Source organism: Lotus japonicus, chromosome 2 (assembly GCF_012489685.1).
Source record: "Lotus japonicus ecotype B-129 chromosome 2, LjGifu_v1.2".
NCBI lineage: Eukaryota > Viridiplantae > Streptophyta > Magnoliopsida > Fabales > Fabaceae > Lotus > Lotus japonicus.
Genome location: NC_080042.1, coordinates 10,225,849 through 10,251,824, shown reverse-complemented (window position 1 = coordinate 10,251,824; position 25,976 = coordinate 10,225,849). Strand labels below are relative to the sequence as shown.

General features: G+C 39.0%; 2 protein-coding genes and 1 long non-coding RNA gene across 4 annotated transcripts; all 3 read right to left on the bottom strand.

Annotated features, from left to right (window-relative positions):
- Positions 1 to 1,320: 1,320 nt before the first annotated feature.
- LOC130735247 (uncharacterized) lies at positions 1,321 to 2,572 on the bottom strand. The gene is made up of 2 exons (XR_009018348.1): positions 2,353 to 2,572; positions 1,321 to 1,571 (listed from the first exon to the last, which is right to left on the bottom strand). It is a non-coding gene; the product is annotated as an uncharacterized LOC130735247 (long non-coding RNA).
- Positions 2,573 to 15,738: 13,166 nt separating this feature from the next.
- Positions 15,739 to 21,129, bottom strand: LOC130737542 (uncharacterized). 2 transcript variants are annotated; one of them, XM_057589343.1, is made up of 15 exons: positions 19,537 to 21,129; positions 19,326 to 19,443; positions 19,078 to 19,233; positions 18,788 to 18,994; positions 18,611 to 18,703; positions 18,402 to 18,518; positions 17,984 to 18,319; positions 17,813 to 17,893; positions 17,476 to 17,733; positions 17,004 to 17,395; positions 16,745 to 16,909; positions 16,523 to 16,633; positions 16,366 to 16,441; positions 16,192 to 16,287; positions 15,739 to 16,108 (listed from the first exon to the last, which is right to left on the bottom strand). In XM_057589343.1, exons 2-15 carry the CDS (start codon positions 19,437 to 19,439, stop codon positions 16,013 to 16,015), a joined length of 2,298 nt encoding a protein of 765 aa, XP_057445326.1. In that variant the 5' UTR covers positions 19,440 to 19,443; positions 19,537 to 21,129; the 3' UTR covers positions 15,739 to 16,012. The 2 variants fall into 2 exon arrangements, with proteins under 2 accessions (XP_057445326.1, XP_057445325.1); XM_057589342.1 differs by having other exon boundaries at positions 17,984 to 18,322; positions 19,537 to 21,127.
- LOC130736028 (uncharacterized) lies at positions 19,541 to 25,554 on the bottom strand. Its single transcript, XM_057587887.1, has 2 exons — positions 23,055 to 25,554; positions 19,541 to 22,800 (listed from the first exon to the last, which is right to left on the bottom strand). Exon 2 carries the CDS (start codon positions 22,796 to 22,798, stop codon positions 19,541 to 19,543), a length of 3,258 nt encoding a protein of 1,085 aa, XP_057443870.1. The 5' UTR covers positions 22,799 to 22,800; positions 23,055 to 25,554.
- Positions 25,555 to 25,976: the final 422 nt, after the last annotated feature.

Below are 25,976 nucleotides of genomic sequence, written 5' to 3'. Positions count from 1 at the left end.
CCTTATGATCAAATACGTGAAACCCATGATTACTTGCTATTCTTGACTTGATTTCGCATGTTTGAATATGAAAGTTGATGTATGATCAAATCTGAATTTTTTTTGGCTGGTCTTTGGCTTGTGAGGTTGAAACGGAAGCAAGAATTTTTTTTTGGAAACCCTAGGGCCACTTGATGGTTCGGCCGAGACCTATTCTTAGGGTTTCAGTGAGTTTCTTTCTTCCGATTCATGCACAAGTTCACATGATGTTATGCTTGATGGAATTGCTATGTATTATGTGATGAGATGCATGAGAATGTGATTATGATTAACCATATGCGTTGTATTATGCTTATTCGAGAATTTGTTACAAAGGGTCGCTCACCTAGCTGTAATTCCCAATGTGACTGTGATTGTTTTGTCGTTATTTTTATTCGACGTTGAAAATTGTAAGACTCTAGGATAACATTATAGCCTTAAATAAAGAGAAACGTGATTAATCGCTTGCAAGTAAATGAGATATATTAATGAACATAGATCTAGTGAAGACTATGGACCATGAGAACGATGATGCCGTTAGAGACAAACAGTTACTTGCACGCGAGGGAGATTTTTGTGGATCATTGCGGCTCCACGTGATAAGGTTGACTGCGGTCTCCTTGAGATTTTGTGGATCATTGCGGCTCCACGTGACTTGAGGGTTGTACTGTGGGTCCCCTCCGAGAACTTTGCATCTGCGGATGTGCGAGATTGGCCAAGGTGTTTTGGTGGGTTGTGTGATGTGAGGATTCGTTAGCTGAACTGACTAACTGTTATATAATAAATCCTACTAAGTGAATGGTTAATGCATAATGCGAATTACTTTATTATTGTGATGATTGGAACCTTACCCTTACTACTTGTTTTTGTGTTATTTGTGGGGGGGGGGGTAGATGGTCGTGAAGATAACGACGACGACCCATTCCTGGGAGATGAAGCTGTATGATGAAGAGAGGGACCGAGCCTGGACGTCCGACACGTCTGGGGTGCGCCGAGTTTATGTCGGCGATGTCAAGCTCACAGGAAAGGACAAGCATGGGAATATAGTGGAGATTCAAAGAATGACAGGGAAGATCACCATGCCTTATCCACCACCGAGGTTTTACTTGTAACGCCCCGATTTCTCGAGTGTTACACAGTAACTAATTAACCAATTTTCGTAAAGAGTTTTCGTCGATTCACTTATTAATCTTCAATTAATGACAAACCTTTCATTTTACAAAAACTCTTGAAACATAACCTTTCCAAAAAACACGCGGAAGTAACCAACTTCGTAAAACTTTTTAAATAACCAACTGTAAAGAGTACGAAACAAAGGCCTGAATAAAAATAAAGATTACATCAAAACTTGTTCATTCGAATTTAAGCAATAAAATTGTTCGATACCAACACTTCGGAAACTCTCAACCCCAACAGAAAACAAAAGACTCTCAACCCAAACCCTATTCCTTAGCCTCTTCCTCTTCCTCTAAAGTGTAGTCGTCCTCCAGTATTGGCACGTCACGTAGCATCAACTCCCAAGAATGAGTCATCGCCATTATCTTCACGACCATCTACCCCCCCCAAACAAACACATAGCAAACAAGCAGGGTCAAGTCCAACAAAAGAACGCAAGAACCTTCACAACACAACATTCACGGGTTACAAGGGAATTACGGCTAGGTGAGCGACCCTTGAACCATTAACTCAGAAAATAAATATAATCCACGTAAAGGAACGCAAGAACATTCACTCATGCATAATATATCATCGCAACTTCAACATATTGACAGCAGAAACAACTTTCACAAACATAGAGCCACAGAATGCATCTTACTAAACCAAAAATTATGATTTTTATATGTCTGGAAAGATATTTCGAAAATCTACAACTTTCATTTTAATCACTTTTTCATTTGATGACCATAAACAGGTAAAACGGGGCTCTGAAGTCTGCTGTCCAGTACAGGAAACTGGCAGCGAAACTCCCATGGCTCTATGGTTTTCAAAAATAATTTTCCTTTCTTTCCCTTTGATCATGGCAATCTTGGTACAGCCCCAACAACCCAAATATCCACTCAAAATTTCAGAACCAAACATTTAGCAAGGATCATGTTATAACAAGTGCAAAATAGCACAAAACTTAACAAATACCATGGCAACTCGCATAAAATCATAGATTCAGATCATAAACAACGTTTGAGGATCATATTCATTGCTTTTCAAGAGAAAAATCCCAGCAAGCAAGCATGTACAGGTAATCATGCAAAAACAGTCCAAAACTCAAGTTGTTTCTCATGGCAATTCATGGCATATTCCCTAAAGAACCTACCCATTCCTAGAACCAGCCCTTACCTTGTTTGGTGATGGAAAAACAGAAGTTTGGAGATGGAAAGAAGGTTCAAAAGCTGCTGTCCTCGTTCTCTATTTCCTCTCCCTCGCGAATCCCTCTCTACTCGCGCTCTCTCCCTTGCTCGCGTGCGTGACCGGCGACAATGGTGGTGGCTTGGGCGGCGGCTCCCTTCTCTTCTCTCACACGTTCTCTCTTTGTTTTTCACGTGAAGGTGCTGTAGTGTATCTCTGTTTTCTGATTGTGGAAGAATAGGGTTTCCCCCTTGGCTAAAATCCCATGCAACCCACAAGTGGGCTAGGGTTTTGTTTTCCACAAGCCCGACCCAAGTCCAACCTTAACCCACCAGTCTAATTACCTAATCAGACCTGAAACTTACTAAAACCTAAGCCCTCAAAGGTAAATTCATAATTAAATTCGGACTTAGAAGAAAAACAATGTAATAATCCCGCTGGCACTGTACAGCCGGAACTACGTTAACTAAAACGGGGATATCTGGAGCTACAGATATCGGATCGACACGCAACCACTTGGAGAATTTTCTAGACTTGAAGGGCTACAACTCTCATGAAGGAAGTTTTCCCAAATGAAGTCGTGAAGACCCTCTAAAAATTCACACAAGTTGACAGTTCTAATCTGCCAGTTATCAAACATAGCCAAAAACTTCAATTTTATTCAAACTTCCATAAAATTGTTCCAAATTGAACTTAGGGCCTTACAATACCACCCCCCTTAAAATAGTTTCGCCCTCGAAACTTAAGGGTTTACTAATAAATCGGGGTGTGACTCCCGCATCTTATCCACTAACTCCCAGGTCGCGTCGCCAGTCTCTTGGTTCCACACGACCTTCACTAAAGGCACCTCCTTGCTTCTTAAGCGCTTTATGCTTCGGTCGACGATCTTGATGGGTGGCACCTCCATTGTCAGATCATCTCTCAGCTGTAAATCGTCTGGCGTAATCACATGCGAATCATCTGCCATGTACTTTCGCAACTGCGACACATGAAGAACGTCATGGATGTTGGATAGAAAAGGCGGCAACGCAATCCTATACGCCACTGGCCCAACTCGTTCTGTTATCTGGTACGGTCCAATGAATTTTGGAGTAAGCTTCTTAGACTTGATCGCCCTTCCGACACCTGTCATCGGGGTAACCCGTAAGAAGACATGATCTCTTTCCTTCGATTGTCAGCATAACTCTTCTGACGACTCTGCGAGATCCTCATCTTTTCTTGAATTCGCTTTACTTCTTCGGTGGTTTGCTGAACCAGCTCGGGTCCAATCACTAAGTTCTCCCCATCTTGATGCCAGCATAAGGGCGTACGACACCTCCGACCATACAAAGCTTCGTAAGGTGTCATGCCGATGCTCGCATGGAAACTATTGTTGTAAGTGAATTCGATCAATGGCAGCATCTCATCCCAACTGCCCTTGTGATCCAACACACAGGCCCGTAGCAAATCTTCCAGCGACTGGATTGTCCTCTCTGTCTGCCCATCGGTTTGCGGATGATTGGCAGAGCTCAATCTCAACTTAGTTCCGAGGGCCTGCTGCAAGGCTCCCCAAAAGTGAGAGGTAAACCTCGGATCTCTGTCTGACACGTTGCTGGTCGGTACACCATGTAGACGCACAACCTCAGCCACATAAATCTCCGCCAATTTCTCCACCTTGTACTTCAGGTTGATCGGGATAAAATGAGCGGTCTTTGTCAAACGATCAACAACAACCCAAATTGCATCGAACTTCCTCCGAGTTTAAGGTAAAGCCGTCACGAAGTCCATAGAAATACTGTCCCACTTCCACTCTGGGACATCTAGTGGTTGTAGCTTCCCTGCGGGCTTCTGATGCTCTACATTCGCTTTCTGACATGTCAAGCAAGTAGAAACATACTCAGCCACTTGTTTCTTCATCCCAGGCCACCAGAAGTGAAGTTTCAAGTCCTGATACATCTTGTTCATTCCGGGATGGATACTCAGTCTACTCTTGTGTCCTTCATCCAGGATCAATCTTCTCATCTCTGCATCGTTAGGCACACATATCCGTCCCTTGCATCGCAGAATATTGTCGTTCCCAATAGAGAACTCTGGTGCCTTTCCCTGAGTCACACGGTCTCGCCACTCAGCTATCCCTTCATCAGTCTCTTGTCTAGACTTGATCTCTTCCAAAAGTCCACTTGACACCGTCACCATTCCGAAACTCAGTCTTCCTGGTGCGAGCTTAATGTCCAAGCTCAGATCTCGGAAAGCCTCCAACAGTTCTAACTCCTTGACCATCATTGAGGACACATGTATAGCCTTCCGGCTGAGAGCGTCGGCTACGACATTGCTTTTCCCCGGATGGTACTATAGAGTGAACTCATAGTCCTGAAGGAATTCCATCCACCTCCGCTGCCTCATGTTCAGATCCTTCTGATCAAATAAGTACTTTAAACTCTTATGATCGCTGTAGATCGTGAACGTACTGCCATAGAGATAGTGTCTCCAAATCTTGAGAGCATAAATTATGGCAGCCAACTCCAAGTCATGTGTGGGGTAGTTCTTCTCATGAGTCTTCAACTGCCTTGAAGCATAGGCAATTGCTTTCTTATCTTGCATCATTACACAACCCAAACCATTGTGTGACGCATCACAGTACACGTCATAAGGTTCTCCTTCCTTAGGTAAAGCTAGTATGGGTGCGGTGGTCAGCCGCTTCTTCAACTCCTGGAAACTAGCCTCACACTTCTCCGTCCACGCAAACGGTTGATTCTTCTTTGTCAACTGGGTTAACGGCGAAGTCAACTTTGCATAATCTTTGACGTATCGTCTATAGTAGCGAGCAAGCCCAACAAAGCTTCTGATGTCGCTTGCTGTCTTTGGTTGCTCCCATGACAGAATCGTCTCGATCTTGCTAGGGTCAACGGCCACACCCTGACTTGATATGACATGACCTAGGAACTTCACCTCTTCCATCCAGAATTCACACTTTGAGCCGTTAGCATATAGTTGTTTCTCTCGCAACACGCCCAACACCTGGCGTAGATGCTCCTCATGTTCCTCTCTACTCTTCGAGTAGATTAGGATGTCATCGATGAATACCACCACGAACTTGTCCAGGAATGGTCTGAACACTCTGTTCAGGTAGTCCATAAACACTGCGGGTGCATTAGTAACCCCAAACGGCATCACAAGATATTCATAATGCCCGTATCGAGTCCTGAATGCGGTTTTCTGGATGTCAGATTCCTTAACTCGGATCTGATGGTATCCTGACTTAAGATCTATCTTCGAGAAAATCACCGCTCCTCTAAGTTGATCCATTAAGTCGTCTATCCGAGGCATCGGATAACGGTTCTTCACTGTCACCTTATTCAGCTGCAGGTAATCCACACACAATCTGGACTTCCCATCCTTCTTCTTTACCAATAGCACAGGTGCACACAACGCACAAAGGCGTACACCTTGGGGCGCAAAAGGGATTCCAAAGCTCACTCTTCCTTCGATTGACATTCCATCAAACGATCTCATAGTCCAAACATCTTAATATAATCAAACATTTAGTCTCAAGTATCAAGGCAATGATACTAATCAGACAATCTCACAGTCAAGCAAACATCTTAGCAAACAAGTCTACCCAATCTCACCGTGAAGCTTTGAAAACATCTTTTTCAAAAACAAAAACACCAACGAGTTCGGAAACTCGTAAACCCAAAACCCTTAGTGCTCTGGTTTCTCAACCGGAGCTCTGATACCACAATGTAACGCCCCGATTTCTCGAGTGTTACACAGTAACTAATTAACCAATTTTCGTAAAGAGTTTTCGTCGATTCACTTATTAATCTTCAATTAATGACAAACCTTTCATTTTACAAAAACTCTTGAAACATAACCTTTCCAAAAAACACGCGGAAGTAACCAACTTCGTAAAACTTTTTAAATAACCAACTGTAAAGAGTACGAAACAAAGGCCTGAATAAAAATAAAGATTACATCAAAACTTGTTCATTCGAATTTAAGCAATAAAATTGTTCGATACCAACACTTCGGAAACTCTCAACCCCAACAGAAAACAAAAGACTCTCAACCCAAACCCTATTCCTTAGCCTCTTCCTCTTCCTCTAAAGTGTAGTCGTCCTCCAGTATTGGCACGTCACGTAGCATCAACTCCCAAGAATGAGTCATCGCCATTATCTTCACGACCATCTACCCCCCCCAAACAAACACATAGCAAACAAGCAGGGTCAGGTCCAACAAAAGAATGATAATGACAAAATCAACAACAACATATATAATATAAGTACATTATATGTCTTTTATGGGAAAGAGTCAGTTACTAACGGAATCTCACTTCACACAACCCACCAAAACTTCCATGGCCATAATCACGATCATCCGCAGATGAACAAATCTCGGAGGGGACTCACCGTACAACCCTCAATCTTGTGGGGGGACTCACCGTCCGCCAGACTCACCGTCCGTCCACAGAATCACAAGGCGACCGCAGTCAGCCAATCACGTGGGGACTCACCGTACAACCCACAAAACACCCTCACGTGCAAGGTACCATCGTTCTCATGGTCCATAGTCCTCACCAGACCTATGTCCAATTATTCACATTTACTTGCAAGCGAGTTTATTACACTTTTCTCTTTGTTAAGTCTCTAAAATCAATCCTAGAGTCTTATCATACTCTTTATACAACAACCTTCACAACACAACATTCACGGGTTACAAGGGAATTACGGCTAGGTGAGCGACCCTTGAACCATTAACTCAGAAAATAAATATAATCCACGTAAAGGAACGCAAGAACATTCACTCATGCATAATATATCATCGCAACTTCAACATATTGACAGCAGAAACAACTTTCACAAAAATAGAGCCACAGAATGCATCTTGCAACCAAAAATCACGTATGATACCTTTCTGGAAAGCTATTTTAAAGGTCTACAACTCTCTAGTTAAAATCATTTTCATTTGAGCCCCAGAATTAGGTGATATTACTCCTTAAAGCTAACTGTCCGGAACAGGAAGACAGCAGGTGTGACAGTTACTAAACACGACCCCCAGATCACATTACTAAACCAAAAATTATGATTTTTATATGTCTGGAAAGATATTTCGAAAATCTACAACTTTCATTTTAATCACTTTTTCATTTGATGACCATAAACAGGTAAAAAGGGGCTCTGAAGTCTGCTGTCCAGTACAGGAAACTGGCAGCGAAACTCCCATGGCTCTATGGTTTTCAAAAATAATTTTCCTTTCTTTCCCTTTGATCATGGCAATCTTGGTACAGCCCCAACAACCCAAATATCCACTCAAAATTTCAGAACCAAACATTTAGCAAGGATCATGTTATAACAAGTGCAAAATAGCACAAAACTTAACAAATACCCTGGCAACTCGTATAAAATCATAGATTCAGATCATAAACAACGTTTGAGGATCATATTCATTGCTTTTCAAGAGAAAAATCCCAGCAAGCAAGCATGTACAGGTAATCATGCAAAAACAGTCCAAAACTCAAGTTGTTTCTCATGGCAATTCATGGCATATTCCCTAAAGAACCTACCCATTCCTAGAACCAGCCCTTACCTTGTTTGGTGATGGAAAAACAGAAGTTTGGAGATGGAAAGAAGGTTCAAAAGCTGCTGTCCTCGTTCTCTATTTCCTCTCCCTCGCGAATCCCTCTCTACTCGCGCTCTCTCCCTTGCTCGCGTGCGTGACCGGCGACAATGGTGGTGGCTTGGGCGGCGGCTCCCTTCTCTTCTCTCACACGTTCTCTCTTTGTTTTTCACGTGAAGGTGCTGTAGTGTATCTCTGTTTTCTGATTGTGGAAGAATAGGGTTTCCCCCCTTGGCTAAAATCCCATGCAACCCACAAGTGGGCTAGGGTTTTGTTTTCCACAAGCCCGACCCAAGTCCAACCTTAACCCACCAGTCTAATTACCTAATCAGACCTGAAACTTACTAAAACCTAAGCCCTCAAAGGTAAATTCATAATTAAATTCGGACTTAGAAGAAAAACAATGTAATAATCCCGCTGGCACTGTACAGCCGGAACTACGTTAACTAAAACGGGGATATCTGGAGCTACAGATATCGGATCGACACGAAACCACTTGGAGAATTTTCTAGACTTGAAGGGCTACAACTCTCATGAAGGAAGTTTTCCCAAATGAAGTCGTTAAGACCCTCTAAAAATTCACACAAGTTGACAGTTCTAATCTGCCAGTTATCAAACATAGCCAAAAACTTCAATTTTATTCAAACTTCCATAAAATTGTTCCAAATTGAACTTAGGGCCTTACATTACTACCCAGAAGATGTAGGTTCGCAGGCCGATTCAGTGGAGACAGATCCTTTTGAGGAAGTAGTTGTTGAAGTTCAAGTTCCAGCGGAGCAGGACGTGGTTCCAGTTCAGGTACCAGTTGAGGAGCCAAGGCTTGACGACAACGTGGTGTTGAAGAGCCAAGTACCTGAAGTTCCATATTGGTGGGGCGAAGGGAATGCTTGTTGTGTGTTCGGTTCTTTTGATCTCCCACTAGAGTCTTTGCCAGTAGCTGAGCCGCCTTTGAAGAAGCGTCATTGGGACAAAGATTTAGTTGGGGTTGAGCTCGTTGAGATCTCCAGTGACGACGAAGACTGAGTTGGAGGGTAGTTTATTTTTGGGAACCTGAGAGCGAAAGCATCGAGTTTTGATTACTTTCTATTTTTGTTGAACTTTTCTATGACGATTCAATTACTCTTTTCAGTTGTAATTTAGTTGATAATTTCCAAATGTGGTTTTTACACACATGGGTGTGGCCACCGTACTTTTATTTTAATTATAAGCTTCATTTTAGTTATATCGGTTATTTGTATTTATCCGCGCGTTTCGATCTTTATTGGTTTACTATTAAAGTTAAGGATTTTCGGTAAAATGAATCTTTGTCACTAATTGATGATTAATAATTGAATCGACGAAAATTCCTTACGAAAATCCATGATGTTTAGTTACTGTGTGACACTCGAGAAATCGGGGCGTTACATGGTTCCTCAGGCTGATTATCATCGATGCCATCATCAGTTTTCCTGTTTGAACCTGGTTGGTGAGACAGTTCAGCGTCGGTGACATCATCCGTATACATGTTTGCACGTGGTTGCTCAGGCAGATCATCATCAGTGCCATCATCAACTTGAGGTATAGGAAGACATTCACCTACACCTGATACATTAAGATATTGGAATAATCAATAAACTATTTCTGTAATGATTGTTGACATTTTAGTAATGATTCATACATTCAACACACCTGGACACGAAATGTTAGTTGAGGTAGTGTTTTTTCATTCAAGCAAAGGAGGTGGTTCTATCTCAAGGAATGATATCATATCCTCTAATAACTTAACCTGTGCGATTAGAAAATCATGTTCTCGTTTGCCCTTTTTCGACTCAACAAAGGTTGGACACCAATGGCAAAAACCACTAGGTTCCTTCTCCATGGCTTCCCTTAAAATATCATCCTGAAGGTCTTCATTTGTTACAGCCACATCTTCATATATCTATCAATGTGAAAAGGCGACATCAAACTAGTGGAATTTAAAATTCTTACATGACAGTATAAACTATAAAGCTTCAACATAATCCTAAAGTTTCTTACACAACAAGTTTTAAACAGTTTTGACAAATTCAACTTCCACGTCACAAGAGGATTCCAGTCCAAGACTCGAGGAAATGTATTTACCCCACGAGTGGCATCGGATATCTTTGGTGACAGAACCAAGTGTTCCAGTGCCCAAATCTGAATGTTAAAAAAAAAACACGATGTAAGAACAGATTGTACTAAAGAAGCATAATAGAAAAATATACACAATGTACAAATTAAAATATTATTTCCCTAGGAGATGTGTACATGTAATACTGCTGTACAACCTAAGATATTTATCTCATTAGAATTTATTGCCTCTTTCAACCCTATGGCCACAAAGTTCAAGCTATCAACCAAAACATCGTACACAAGAACACCCCAACTATATTTATGAAGGGAATGTACTTCAGAATCTAAAATCCTCACTAGGGCATCAGGAATAGTATGTTTTGTGTTAGGGAAATAAAATAAAGCAAAACCAAGAAGCACATATAGCCGACATAAGTCCTCTACATGTTCATCAGACTTGTACTTTTGAAGTTGGTCACAGATGGTTGATGACGTGATTTTCTTTCCTTCAAACAACTTTCTAGTATAACTGTAACGCCCCAATTTCTCAACTGAGGAGTCACATTAGTAACCTAACAAAGTCTAAGGACTATTTCGTAATCCTAGGAAAACACGATAATTTTTTTCTTTTCAAAACAACTAAACACAGTTTAATACATAACATAGTCTTAATTAAACAACCCGTTCCCGACATATAATAATAGTGACTTACAATAGCATAAGCAAGTTTCCAAAATAAGTACGCACACTTAAACAGTGGCGAAAACAGGGTTTTAGTAACAGAGTTTTCAGATTAACGAAGAAGACTCAAAGCATAAACTACTAAGAGGAAGAGTATACAACTTCTTCCATCCTTGCTCCGCCGGTTACTATCCCTCCTCCATCTCAGCCTGGCTAAGCATCGCCAGAAGGCTCTTCATCGCCTAATAGCGTTAAGCGCCCAAACAACAAATACAAACAGAAAGGGTTAACTCCATGCAACTACCACATATAAAGGAGAAAAACATGCTAATCAAATTTAAGCGGATATCATTGCACATAAACTAGAAACTTAATTCAAGATGGATGCCAACATATATCCAACAACATGAAATCAACAATACGAACTTAAATCAGTTATCCACGAAAACACCAATATCAATCGACCAAGTAACGTCTCGCAAGACGGGACAATCTCGTGGGACAATATCCACCCCACTGCCACTTAATAACGTCTCAAAAGACGGGACGATCACGTGGGACAATATCCACCACATCGTCGCTTCAAAAACTCCAAAACATTCCGATAAATAAGCTATCAATATATTTCAAGGCAGATATCAACAAAATCAACAACATATAATTGAATCAGATAATAACATAATTAACCACATAGAATTAAGGCAGATATAAACATAATCAATTGTTAGTGTCCTATAATGTGACTATATGCTTCTACCAATATGGATCGATCAGCAACGTCTCTCAAGACGGGACGATCACGTGGGACAATATCCACCACACCGCCACTTAACGCCACTATGGACGGGACAATCACGTGGGACAATCACCACCACATTGCCACTTTAGGACATCTCGAAAGATGGGACGATCACGTGGGACAATATCCACCACATCGCCACTTTATAACGCCTTGAAAGACGGGACAATCACGTGGGACAATCACCACCACATTGCCACTTCAAGTTCAAGCCCTAAATAGCAAGTAAGTCAACAACAATCCTCCACCTCAATAATCACTCAATCAACAATTTCAAGTCAAGTCAAGTATCAACAATAACCATGTTTTTTCTACTAGAAAGCAGTAATGACAGAAACCAGTAAACGGTCGAAGCCTCTCAGAAAACGGAGACACACGTCTCAATAAGTTTACTTGGCCGAAGCCTTAAGAAAATAGTTTCCTAGTTCAGCATAATAATCAAAATCAAATGCCAATCCATATAAACATCTTCATCTCAAACGCATGCAGTGCGATAAGTACATGCAAGACTCAAGGACACTCTAAAACTTAGTTACCCTTACCTTCGTGAGTAGAAGTTGTGCATGGAAATTGCGAACCTAGAACAAGGAAACACAATCATCAACACAAGCCTCACTAGGAGCAACACGATCTAATAATACTAATCAAAATCGTAAAGAACGCTTTCAAAGCTTTAGAGTTCCTATTTAGGCACAAATTGACAACAGAACTTCATTTGCTAAAACGCGCATAACTTGAGCTACAGAACTCGGAATGACACGAAACCAACGCCAAAATTTCGACAATCGAAAGAGCTACGCTATAGCTCAGGTCATAGAGACCCAAAAATTACTTTCGGACACGGTATCCTAACAAACAGGTTTCGGCCACTTTATAAAATAGGGTTTCCGAACTTTTTCTTCGATCTAAATCAATTCCTAGGTATTCTTAGACGATATTGCAGCTTTTGTGGTTCTACTACTCTTCAATGGTAGAAATAATCCTGATTTTAAATGTTTAATCTGCTGTCTTTGAATTTGGGAGTTTAAATATTGAGTATAAAGGCTTGTTGGTTGTGGTTTCTGCTGCATTATGCTCCTACTGTAACAGTTTTCTATCAAGTTTTATGGCTATTGTTTAGATTAGGGATTTATATTTAGATTAGGATTTTATTAAGTTTTTTTTCTCTGCTTTTATAACTGACTTGGAATTAAAATTAAAATTTTAATTAATTTTTCTAATTAAAAAAATAAAAAAGCCACGTGGTAACGGTGACTAGGACAAAATTGATCTGTGGCAACATCTGGCCTTAATTGAATTAAAAAAATTTAGGGATCCAATTTGATGAAAAAAATTTCTAGGTCTTGAAACTGATTCCCTTGGTAATCTCAGGGGCCTTTGGACCCTTTAAGCCTTTTTTCTTAAAGCTTTTTCCAAGTTATAATGTTTTCTCTCCCTTCTGCTGCAAGCCTAGCCATGCATAGCTTAGGAGATGATAGTCTAAAGTCTTGGAAAACTGGTGAAAACTTTTGGGACTCCTAACTAGTAGTTACTGTTGAACTAATAATTAGGGTAATTGGCATTAGGTTCCGTTGGGAGATTAAGGGGTTGTTTGGTTCACAGTAACATTAAAGAATCAAAAGGAGACTATAGACAATGCAGATAAAATTTGATTTTTCTATCCTTTGGTTGTTGAAGAAAAGAGGATAGAAAGAATAAATTTAGTGGGGTCCACCAAATTATCCCCAATTTGAGTCCCCCAATTTATATCAGGCTATGACTTGATATTTCATAATATATATTCTTTTGTTAAATCTTGAGTCCCCCAATTTAAATCAGCCCAGATTATCCATACAATTCTTGACAGATTATGTGGAGCTTCTGGTCAAAAGGTCAGTTTGGCTAAATCTAGAGTTTTCTTCTCAAAGAATGTGACGGAGCCCCTAAACACTCAAATCTCAGAATGCTTGGGTGTGAGTCAAACAATGAACCTGGGCATGTACCTAGGTGTTCCTCTTCTTCACTCCAGAATGACCAAATAAAACTTCTAATTCCTCATTAACAGAGTCCAGAAGAAGCTAAATGGTTGGAAGGTCAATACTCTATCCTTCGCGGGAAGAGTATCTCTTACTCAATCTTGCTTGTTAAATCTTCCCTCCTATGTCATGCAAACTACCCCCATTCCAACCGGGGTATGTAACGAAATTGAAAGATTATGCAGGAACTTCATTTGGGGATCCACAACTGACAAGAGAAGATGCCATCTCATTGGGGTATGAAAGATGGAATCATACCCCCCAAAGCTTTTGAGTTATCCTGGAAGTACCAAGGTCCGCCTAGAATTCAAAGCTTCTTATGGAAGATATCCCATAACAGGTTGGTGACTAACAAGGAGAGATTGTAATAAAGCTAGTTACCTTCTTCCTCGCCTTTTGCTTTAATTCTAAATTATTCATCTATCACAAGATGTATTTGATTCACCTCACGCGTATTCGGCGCCAATGGGTGAAAAACAGTAAAAATATTCAGATAATTTGTCTCAATCTCCCGCAAGTAATGATTAATTTCCTTTTTGAATCTACAATAGCTCAATAGAAATAGACTTAAGATTTCTTTTACTTCCATTTCCCTTTTATTCAATGGTAATCAATCAATTCTGTAACGGTAACCACATAACACATACGAGTAACCACAACCGGATGGTCCAGTTCCCATAGTAAAAGCAACCCTAATAAATAATTGTTTGACTTAATATTTACTAGATAAAATTTTAATTATAGAATTCTCCGTGTTTGTAATAAAGATTGTTACCTTCTTCCTCGCATTTTGCTTTAATTCTAAATCATTCATTTTACACAAGATACATTTGATTCACCTGACGCGTATTCAACATCAATGAGTGAAAAACAGTAAAAATGTTCACATAATTTATCTCAATCTCCCCCAAGTAATGATTAATTTCCTTTTTAAAGCTACAATAGCTCAATAAAAATAGACTAAGAAATTCTTTTACTTCCATTTCCTTTCATTCACTGGTAGTCACATCAATTCTATAGCGGTAACCACATCACAGATACGGATAACCCTAGAGGCACAGGTGGTTCTCAAGAGAAAAAACAGCCCTAATAAATAATTGTTTTATGTAATCTTTAATAGCAAACCTGGGCAAAAAATTGATTCTCATTCAGCCTCTAACTCTCTATCGACAATAAAAATCAAAGACTCACTCTCTCTGTCCTTCTCTTCTCTTTCTCTCACTCTCAGACTTTCTCGTCTTCTTCTCTTCTCTGTCACGCACTCTCTCCTTCTGCTACTCCTGGGTTTGATTCTTCTCCTTCCGCACAAGCTTCTCTCCACTTGCTCCATCATCCTGCGTTTGCTTAAAGAGACCCCTGATTCTTCAACAAGTACATTGCTCATCTTCTACTATTCGATTTGATTATCTTTTTGTGTTCAAAATCCCTAATTTGTTATTCCTCTATGTTGAAGCTGAAATTTAAGTAATCCCATGGAATCAATTTGACTATTTGAGTGACCTGCGTTGTTTATGGGCATGTTTAGGGTTTCTGCAAAATTGGGAATTCAATTTTGATTCTCATAAAGCTGATTGTAGTAGAAGGAACATGCTATGTTGGGGTTCTGATTCAAGGAATTGATGTGCCTTTTACAATCTTAGAAGCACCAGTGCTCATTTGATTTCAAGGTTGAGGGGCGTGATGCTATTTCGAATCATAATCTTGTGGTTAAGGCTGATAAGATTCAAAGGTTTTAGGTTCTTGTTTTAAATTTAGATCAGATTCACTACTACAGAAAAGGCTTTTCGTCACGGTTAAAACCGCCCATTCGTCACGGTTTAACCGTGACAATAGAAGGCGTGACAATTGCTCAATTGTCACGGTTAAAGGCGGAACCGTGACAATTGATATGGCTGTTATCACGGTTTGCAAAACGTAACCGTGGCAATAGAGGCCACATATTGTCACGGTTACCTATTTAACCGTGACAATAGAGGCCATATATTGTCACGGTTACCTATTTAACCGTGACAATTGATTAGCCTGTTATCACGGTTTGTAAAGAGTAACCGTGACAATAGGTTCCCTCTATTGCCACGGCAATAGGTGGCCTCTATTGCCACGGTTGTAACCGTGACAATAGGTCATACACCTGGTCTGTGAAATTGCTACAGAATATTTGATTTTTTTCTTTTTACCTGGTGTGTGCATAAATTTTAGTACGTTTATATTGAAAAATAAATTGCATAAAATCACCAACATTCACATATTCTAGCCAAATTACTCAAATATTCCAACCTTGAATAAGAAAACAATACATTTACACTAATTTGTCCAAAACAATACTAATTGTTGTTGAGAACATACTCTCACAAGAAATTAAACCAAATAGCCAACACTAGCCAGTACAGTACACTGCTTGAACCAAATACTCTAAAATAACATGGAGTGCAGTTCCATACCATAAGTAGCCCATACTCTCACAAGGAATTAAAGCAAATAGCCCACACTAGGCAAAATTCTTTAACACATAAGTAGCCCACTCTTCTTTAATTTCATTTAGTTGATCCTCATCGTAGAAGCCAAATTGACAATCAGAGAAGTACTGCAAAATGATGGTAAAAGTTACAAAATTTAGAGTCACACTTAAAAATAGGAAAAATTAAGAATTTAGTCAAAGTTCCATACCGCTTGTGGAATTGTAGATTTTTTGTGCGCAATTATCTCCTTTAGAAAGCTTAGTACATAGTACCCGCAATCTATATAATTTGTTTGGGCAGGGCACTATAAAAAACAAATATAATATATATCAGTGATTTGGTAGCTAGATCTAATTGTTTTCAGCTATGTAAATTTGTATACCTTTATAGTATTCCATTTGGCTTTGGACCATGTAATCCTCTTGTCATTGCAATTAGCACGGTAGATCATCATTGCACTAACAAATTGAATGAAAAAATCATGATTAAATATGTTGAATAGCATGACTAACATAGCAAGTAGATCTATATAAGCTTACTTATCAAACATCTCTTTCATGACTTTGCGTTGATTCAAACTACCATGTATAGGATCCAAGTAAAATAAGGTCCCTGTAGTGGCATTGATCACAACCAACACCCAATGTGCCCTACAAGCAAGACATGTTAAATTATAATATTAATAAATCAAGTAGCTAATCATATAAATTAATCAAGTAACTATGAATTAATATTTACAAATTTCATCCAATATTTCTCACCCTATATTGACCGGTGCAAGATATAATTGGTTTGGGTGTCCATTTGCCATAATTGCATCCGAAATATATTGGCTTTGATTGGTCAGCCCATGTGCCGTTCGATGAGGACTCAAAAAGGCAAATTTCTCAGTCAAGTTTTCAGCCACACAGTGATCAAATAAGAACCTTAAATAAGAATATACAAATAAAATACAATGTTAAAAAATTGCTTAGATAAGAAAACTAAAAACTTTGTTTTCAGTCAAGTTTAAAAAAGTACCTCATATAAACACAAACGGCTGAAGCACTTAATTCACCATGCCCAGTGATTTCACGGACTTCCTCACGACCAATATGCTCAATCTTCATATAAACATCATGGAATATTTTTTGATCTATTGGTATTTTAATTTGTTTCCCTTGAATAAGAACCTTTTCTGAATATATGTTGAGAAAAGTACAACTGTTAAGTTGATTGGCACTTATCCCAATGTGAGACCTGTGTTGATTTGGCGATGCAACAGATTCCCTTGTGCATCTTGTTTCCATCACCTTCTCTTTCACAATCAATGGTTTCACCTGATTTTTGTCCTTCTCTTCCGCCTTGTCTTTGTCATTCTCCTCTGCCTTGCTTTTATCCTTCATTTCATTCCCTTTTGATGATGGACAATTCTGAAAATTTTAAATTTATGTATCATCAGTGATTGCAAATATATATTAGCTAGCTTTGTAAAATTATAACATATACATACCGTGTGATCAAGTTGAATGAGGTTGATAGGCCACGCCACTAAACCCCCAATTGCGTCGTGGACGCTAATCAAATCATCATATGCATCTGGTACCGGTAATTTTGCATCATCCTCAATCGCAACATCAATACTAACTTTTACATAACCGGTTGGAAGTGGGCAGTTATGAATTGTATCACCAAGTGTGTTATACACTTTTCCCTTAGCAACCACGCGCCAATAAGGCAGCTCCAAACACAAGGAACAACATGTAGTACCCTAAATCAATGATAAAAAAAGTAAGTTCTTGAAGAAAGTCACATTCAATAACAAATCGCAACACTAATAAACAAGTTACCATAGGGATGTCATTAGGTGTTAGTGGTGTAAACGTATCCATGTCATTAGGTGTTAGTTGCTCCTGCTCAACCCTCTTCCCCTACACAAATGAAAAAATTATTAATGTTGAACTACCCTTAAAAGAAGTATCATTATAAGTTTATTACAAAACACAGACAAAGCCAATTACCTCATGAATCTCAACAGGTGATATGTTAGGCGTGCAACTATCTCTTCCACTGGCGTAGTGTACAGCCCCTATGTCCTTGGTGATCTCCCTCTCCTGTAGCAATATACTAACTTGTTTCTGTAAAGTCTTGACCAAATCTATCAATTGTGCAACTTCTGCTGGAGTCTCCTTTTGGATTGACTTCTTTTGACCTTTCTTGAAGAAGGTTTTCTGACATATTGGAAAGGTTGCACCCCTTACACGACCTGGGTGCTCAGGAACCTTTAGTGCCTGACCGAGAATATCATCTGGTGTACGTTTATGTAACTCCTCTTGTGATGCAGATTGTGTGAGAGTCTCCTAAGATATATAAAATTTCTCAATTACAGAAATAAGAATTAAGGGTTCATTTTACTTGTGAATTCATATATGTACTTACACATGTACTCAAAACTTCTTCAACATTCTCATTAATCTTGCCCTTTTTCGACACACGAGCACGCTTCCACAAGCGATGGCGAGGAATGGATGTCTCGCTTGATCCAGACTCCTGCAACTGTTTTAAGACAACCAAAATAATCACAAATAACACTTAATAATAAGATTTTTATCTAGAGAGACGAAATAGCATTATGTGTGTTTGTATACCATCTTTTGCTGAAGGCAAGCATATCCCGTACGCCCTAAATTGTGAGGGTACTTAGGCTTCAACACTCTTTTCCTATTCTGTTCACTTAGTTTCTGTTTCAAAACAATGTAGTTGCATCATGTCATAATTATTCAAATGCAATGAAAACATGGCACACCACACAAATATTATTTCACCTGGAATTCTTCATCTTTATATTGATCAACAAATTCCATCCAGACATCATGATCAATCACAAGGTCATAAGACAGCGGTGGATGATCTATCACATTACCATCTTTATCCAAAATTTTTTTCCTTAGAATTTTCCTAAAATTTCTAGCCAAAGCACCTGCTTCTTTAAGTACATAGTCTTTGCGCAAGGGGTGAATCTCAAAAGCAACCTACAACATCGCAAGTTCGATTAATGTTGAATATGTTTACATAGATAATTTCAATGTGAAAATATTAAGAGTATGGATCTAACCTCTACTTTTTCCCATATTTGGTTTTTGATTTCATCGTCAACATTTGGCCACCAATTACAAGTAATTGGAACGTCTGTCCTAGCAAGATAACCAATATAACTGACAAATTTTTGTTTGTTGGGATCAATTGGTACACCATCCGGGTCCCAACCAACCTAATACATTTAAATATTCACCATATAAATTAAATCTATGTATGAATTTAAAGAATAAACAAAAAAACAACAGCATTGTATTAAAATGTTACCTCAAATTTTATACCTTGACTTGTTGCACGACGGACTTCTTTCATAATGGTCCTTCCACGCCTAATTAACTTAATCACACCGGTGTCACCACTATCTTGCTTTGAAGGAGCCATTTTCCTGAAACAACATGTCAATGGATCATGAGACAGATCTAAGAATGTAATATATAAAAAATATTTCAACATAAAATCATTGAAAGGAAATGCATACTGGTTTAACTTGTTTTAGTAGTTCTTTTCCTTTTCTTCAATATGCGCATACGTGTGGTTTCAATTTTATTATGAAAGGCTATATTCATCCAAATTCCCTCATCATGATCATCTCTAACATAATAACTATCATCTTCATCTGAATCGGTGTCAATTGGTTTTGATATCCCGAAGAAAGGGTCATCTTCAATAGCATTATCTTCCTGAACATATTGTCCATCCTCGTTGTTGACATTTATTTTATTTGATAATAAAACAATGGACCTTTTATTGTTAGCAGGATCAGGGACATAGAATATTTGCTCTGCTTGAGAGGCCAAAATAAAAGGATCATCTTTGAACCCCACCCTATTAAGATCAACCTGAATGAACCCTGAGTCATCAATTTGTACACCAGAATTATTGTCAACCCACTTACAACCAAACACAGGAACCTGAAATGTTGTGTAGTCTAGCTCCCATATGTGTTGAATCACCCCAAAGTATGACATGTCTGCATATATGGGGTTCCTATCTTTGGCGCTAGAGACATGCATAGATCTAGCAACAAGAGTCACCCCACTATTTTGCATTGTACTCCGATCATCTTGGGCTTCTGTGTAAAATGTATAATCATTAATTACATAGCCGTTGTAATTAAAGACATGCATACTTGGACCCCTCGACAACCATTTCAACCTCTCTGAAACCGAGGTAGGATCTTCTTCCCACTCCTTATAAACGTGATCCTTTAGCCATTTTATAAAAGTCCGATTGTGCTCCTTTGCTAACCAATTATCAGACCTATTGAGATTCAACCCCTTAATCACTTCCTTGTGCTTGTCAACATATGGCCCAACTTCAGCTGCATTGTGCAAAACATATAAGTGTGCTTGTTGCCATTCTTTACCTTGTATTGTTATTATCTCGCTTTTAAAGAGCCCTTCCCCTTCTATACTTCGTGTGTGATGAGACTTCGGAAGCCCTATAGATTCAACATTGGATAGGTATTCGGTACAAAATTCAATAGCTTCTTCGACTACATACCGTTCAACCATACACCCCTCAGGTCTGCTTCGGTTTTTTACATAACCTTTTAAAACCTTCATGTAACGCTCAAAAGGGTACATCCATCTCATATAAGTTGGCCCGCACATTTGTATCTCTCTCACCAAGTGAATGGTTAGATGAACCATTATGTCAAAAAATGAAGGTGGGAAGTACATCTCAAGATCACACAAAGTTGTAGAAATTTGTCTTTGCAATGCTGACAACTTAGAAGGGTCAATCACTTTGCTGCAAATTGCCTTGAAGAAGAGACACAATCTTGTAATGGCATCTCGCACTTTTTCTGGCAAAATGGAGCGTAAAGCCACAGGTAACAAGTTCTCCATAAGAACATGACAATCATGAGTCTTCAATCCCTTTAACTTAAGGTCTTTCATTGATACAAGGTTCTTAATATTTGAAGAGTAGCCGTGTGGAACTTTTACCCCACTAAGAAATTTACACAAAGCAATTTTCTCTTTCCTGCTTAGCGTATAGGCTGCTGGAGGTAGATACGTACGTTTCCCCTTCTTCACCGGTCTTAATTCTTTTCTTATGCCCATGCTAACCAAATCAAGTCTTGCATTGATGCTATCTTTAGTCTTGCCCGGCACATTTAGTAAAGTACCTATAACACTTTCAAAAACATTCTTCTCAATATGCATCACATCAAGAAAATGTCTCACATGAAGTGACTCCCAATATGGCAACTCAAAGAAAATTGACTTTTTCTTCCAACCACATTTAGGAAGTTGTTTTTTGAATGTCTTGCCAAATTTACACTTCACGTTCTTCACCTTGGCAATCAGATCACTACCCTTCAATGGCTTTCTAGCTCTACCTTCTTCTTTATTACCATTGAAAGCTTTTGTCCACCCCCGATAACGATGTGTTGTTCGCAAGAATCTACGATGTCCGAGGAAAACATTCTTTTTACAATGATCTAATCGCATTGAAATTGTATCATCTTCACATATAGGGCATGCAAGTTTTCCTTTTACACTATATCCCGACAAGTTGCCATATGCCGGGAAATCATTGATCGTACCAAACAACATTGCCCTCAACCTAAAAGTTTCTTCCCTTGACCCATCATACACCTCCACCCCTACCTCCCATAATTTCTTCAGATCTTCAATTAAAGGAGACAAGTATATGTCTATATCATTTCCTGGTTGTTGAGGCCCAGAAATTAACATTGATAACATCATGTACTTGCGCTTCATACAAAGCCAAGGAGGTAGGTTATAGATCACTAGTATCACCGGCCACGTACTGTGGGTGCTACTTTGGAGGCTATGTGGATTTATTCCATCAGTAGACAATGCAAGGCGTAGGTTTCTTTCCTCTTTGCCAAATTCAGAATAGTCAGAATCAATTTTGCTCCATTGGGGAGAATCTGCCGGGTGTCGAAGCATTCCATCTCCTTCTCCTCTATATTTATGCCAAGTCAACTGTTTTGCAACTTCTGCACTGCGGTACATGCGCCTAAATCTGGGTATTATGGGGAAATACCATAACACTTTTAAAGGACATGAATTTTCCTTCTTATATCGTGGAGCTTTACATTTGGGACATGACTTAAGAGATTCATATTCATTTCGAAATAATATGCAGTCATTAGGACATGCGTGAATCCTCTCATAACTCATTCCAATAGAGCACAACATTTGTTTAGCCTCATATAGTCGACCGGGAAGAACGTTTCCCTCTGGAAGCATATCTTTTAAGAGTGTTAGTAGGTTGGTGAAGCTCGTATCAGTCCATCCATTGGCAGCTTTCAAGTTGTACAGCTTTAAGACCGCAGATAGTCTTGTGAATTTAGAGCATCCATTATAAAGAGGTGTCCCCGCATCATTTTTCAGCCTCTCAAACATTTGAGGACAATCACGAAGATCATCTTCAACCGCCTTCGCCATTTCCTCAACACGGTCACCATCACATGCATCTTCCTCTGCTCCAAATGAGGCAGATCTCACACTATCTGCAGCATCACCAGAATCAAATCTGGACTCGCCATGATTTGACCAACATATATAGTTTTTATCAATTCCCTTGCAAATTAGATGATCTTCTAATTCAGATGGATTAACTCGAATACCATGCCAACAAACTAAACAAGGGCATAGCAAACTATTTGGGTTCTTTGCATTTTGAACCGCAAATTTAACAAACTCTTTCACCCCAGCAGCATATTCATCGGATAAGCGATTAGCAAACATCCATTTACGGTCCATACCTACGTGGTGGACAAAGGTTAATGTCTTCATTCTCAAAAAACTATTTAGTTTGGGTGAATATTTAACAATCAATAGCAAATAGAAGTTACAAATAAATGAAAACACACATAAAGAACCATGGCTCCAAATGTTATTTCTAATGCTTATGGACATCTAACTTGTATCACATACTTCAACTTGCAGTGCTTACAGATAAAGTATTCACTATGAGTTAACTGCTGAAAAAAGTAGGGTGTAGAGGAAAGAGTGAAACCTGGATATTTAGAATCAGACTGGTCCTCTAAGTCAGTGGCAATCAGCTTGGCTCTTCGATCTTCAACTTCGAATAAATCTATTCAAACAGAGCCAAAAGCAATAATTAAAGAGAACCCAACCAGATTGTACTAGCAAAATGTACAGAAAAAACCAACCAGATTGTGCTGGAAAAATGTACAGAAAAAACCAACCAGATTGCCTAATCCAGCAGGCCAATATAACCCCAAATACATGAATAAAATATCATGAAACAGCAGCCAAAACAGCACAGCGCCAGGAAATTAATTTCTCATGATAACAGTAACAACATAACTAAATTCTCAGCACCAAAACCAGCCCACAAGACCTCAGCAAAACACAAAACAACAGCCAATTTCCCCAGCAAAAAAGGCTTAAATCACTTCCTACAGCAGCCCAAACTGCAATAGCAAAGATATCTCAACAGAAACAGCAGCCCATTATGGTTATCTATGGAAAATCGGTCTCTGTGAATTAATCCTTTCTGTTAGTTTAACACCTAGCTGTGTTCAGGTATACTGGATTCGCGAACATGGAAACTGATACAAATCCCACTCTTTAACTAGAGTATTAGGGGCAGTTAAAATCATGTAGCCATGTTTATTAGTCTTTTTCTGCATTAAGTCCTTTAAATCATGTGAACTAAATGTCTAAAAACCAAGTTAAATACTTATCAATTATCATGCTAAATGGAAGCATCAAGAACGAAATCAAATTAGGTCACAATAAGATGCTAGAGAACAAAAATCAAAAGAGAAAGCATGCGAACTGAACTGATTCCTGAGATCCTAAATAGAAAAACTAAATTGGGGAAAGAAACTAAGAACATGGGTTGTTCATTACTAACAAACTCATATTAGCGGAAATTCTAATTAAATAAAAACACAAATCAAAGAAGGGATGCATGCTTCTCACTCACTCTCTGCCTCTCTCACTCTTTAACTATCTCTCAAGTTCATCTCCACAAACCAAAAGACTAGAACCACATGCATCATTGATTTCTCAGTGAATCTGCCCCTTTCTACAAAACTGAGATATATAATATATGATGAAAACTGGAACAGTTTTTGTCCATTCAGGTGCTCAAATATAAAGCTTCAAATAGCAACCTTAGTTGCAATTCCAATCTCGGAATAAAGGAGTTGAGACTTAGGAGTTACAAGCAACTATTTTTAATCCTCCCAATTCAATACTATATAGATCCTAGATATACAACTCCCTGATTGAAATAAAGATTTGAAATAACTTGGAATGACTTGGAATTGAAATAACTTGGAATGACTTGGAATTGAAATAACTTGGAATGACTTGGAATTGAAACTCGTACCTTGGAATAACTTAGAATGACTTGGAATTGAAACCCGTACCTTGAAATAAAGATCCTAGATATACAACTCCCAAATTTTAAACACTAACTAAATAAGCCCAGGATTTGAAATAACTTGGAATGATTTTAGATATTACAATTGATCTCTAACCCAATTTCTTCCCCCTTGATCTCTAACCCAATTTCTTTTCTGTGATTTTGCAGTTGGAACAATCAATTTTATCTTTCAGTCTTAAAAGGGCACAATTCAAATGATTCTCACCAAAATAAGATATATATTAATGTGAGAGTACTAGGTGTACTCCCAGGACCAATACACCAACATCTGTACAAAGATAAAAGAAAGAAACAGAAGGAGACAAACTAGGTAAAAATTCTGTTTGATGAAAAGCACAATCTCATAGCAATATGGTCACATTGTCTGGCCAAATCACTTCCAAACCCGTACCAATTTGAGCAGGGCACAGCAGCAAAAAACTTTCTCAATCACACAATAGTCTGCAACTAGCAGTAGGAGAACAACAACAACAACAGATCACACAGATTTCAAACAGTCCCAGATTTTTGGCCACATGAGGGACAGTTTAAAAGAAGCCCCAAATAACTAGAGGTAATGCAGGACCAAGAAAAACCCTAAGTGAAACTTAGCTACAGATGAACTATTTGAGTTGGTTTACGGGGGAAGCAGAGATGAATATTACAGCAGCAAGCACTAATTAGGGAGTAGTAGAGATGAATATTAGAGAGAAAGGTACCTGGGCTTTGCAATGGTGCTCGAGAGAGAGAAGTGCGCGTGACAGAGAACGGCGTGAACCGAGAACGGCGCGAACGGCGAACGGCGTGACGGAGAACGGCGACCGGCGATTGAGAGGGAGCAGGAAAGAGAGACCGATTGAGAAGGCAGATATTGGAGAGAGACCGATTGAGAGCGCGCGAGAAGAGGTTAGGGTGCAGTACTGGTAGGGTTTTTCAGGAAAAATTGGAGGGGAGGGAAAAATAAGAGCCAGATATTGAACTTCTGTTGTCACGGTTCCAAAACAATAATAATAAAATATTATTTCCTTTTGTCACGGTTCCTTTTAAAACCGTGATAATTGACCTTTTGTCACGGTTCCGCCTATAACCGTGACAATTGGGGCGTGGCAAAAGGTCAAATCTGTAGTAGTGATTATTCACCAAGTAGTAAATGCTATTAAAGTTGGACTTCTTATTGGTTTTCTATGTGAGGGGTTACCTTGGGTAATAAACATTTATTTTTGTGGTATTGATGATCATAAATGATAAAGATAGAAGAGAAATCGAAATCAAAGCTATGTCTGATGTAAACTATTTGTTTTTAGGATACACACAATCAAATGTTTGCACGCGTACAAGCTATGTCAGTTGGAGTTGCATTATTTTATAACTTGATACATACCACTCCTTGCACACCCAAGATAGTGGTACTTTGCTCAATGTGCTTCTTTGCTGCGATTGAACATCCTAGATAGTGGTCACTTATTCACATAGGTTGAATTGTTGGAGAATCAATCAATGCTTCAACTAATGTGCTACTGAAAAAAGAATTTAGGAAAC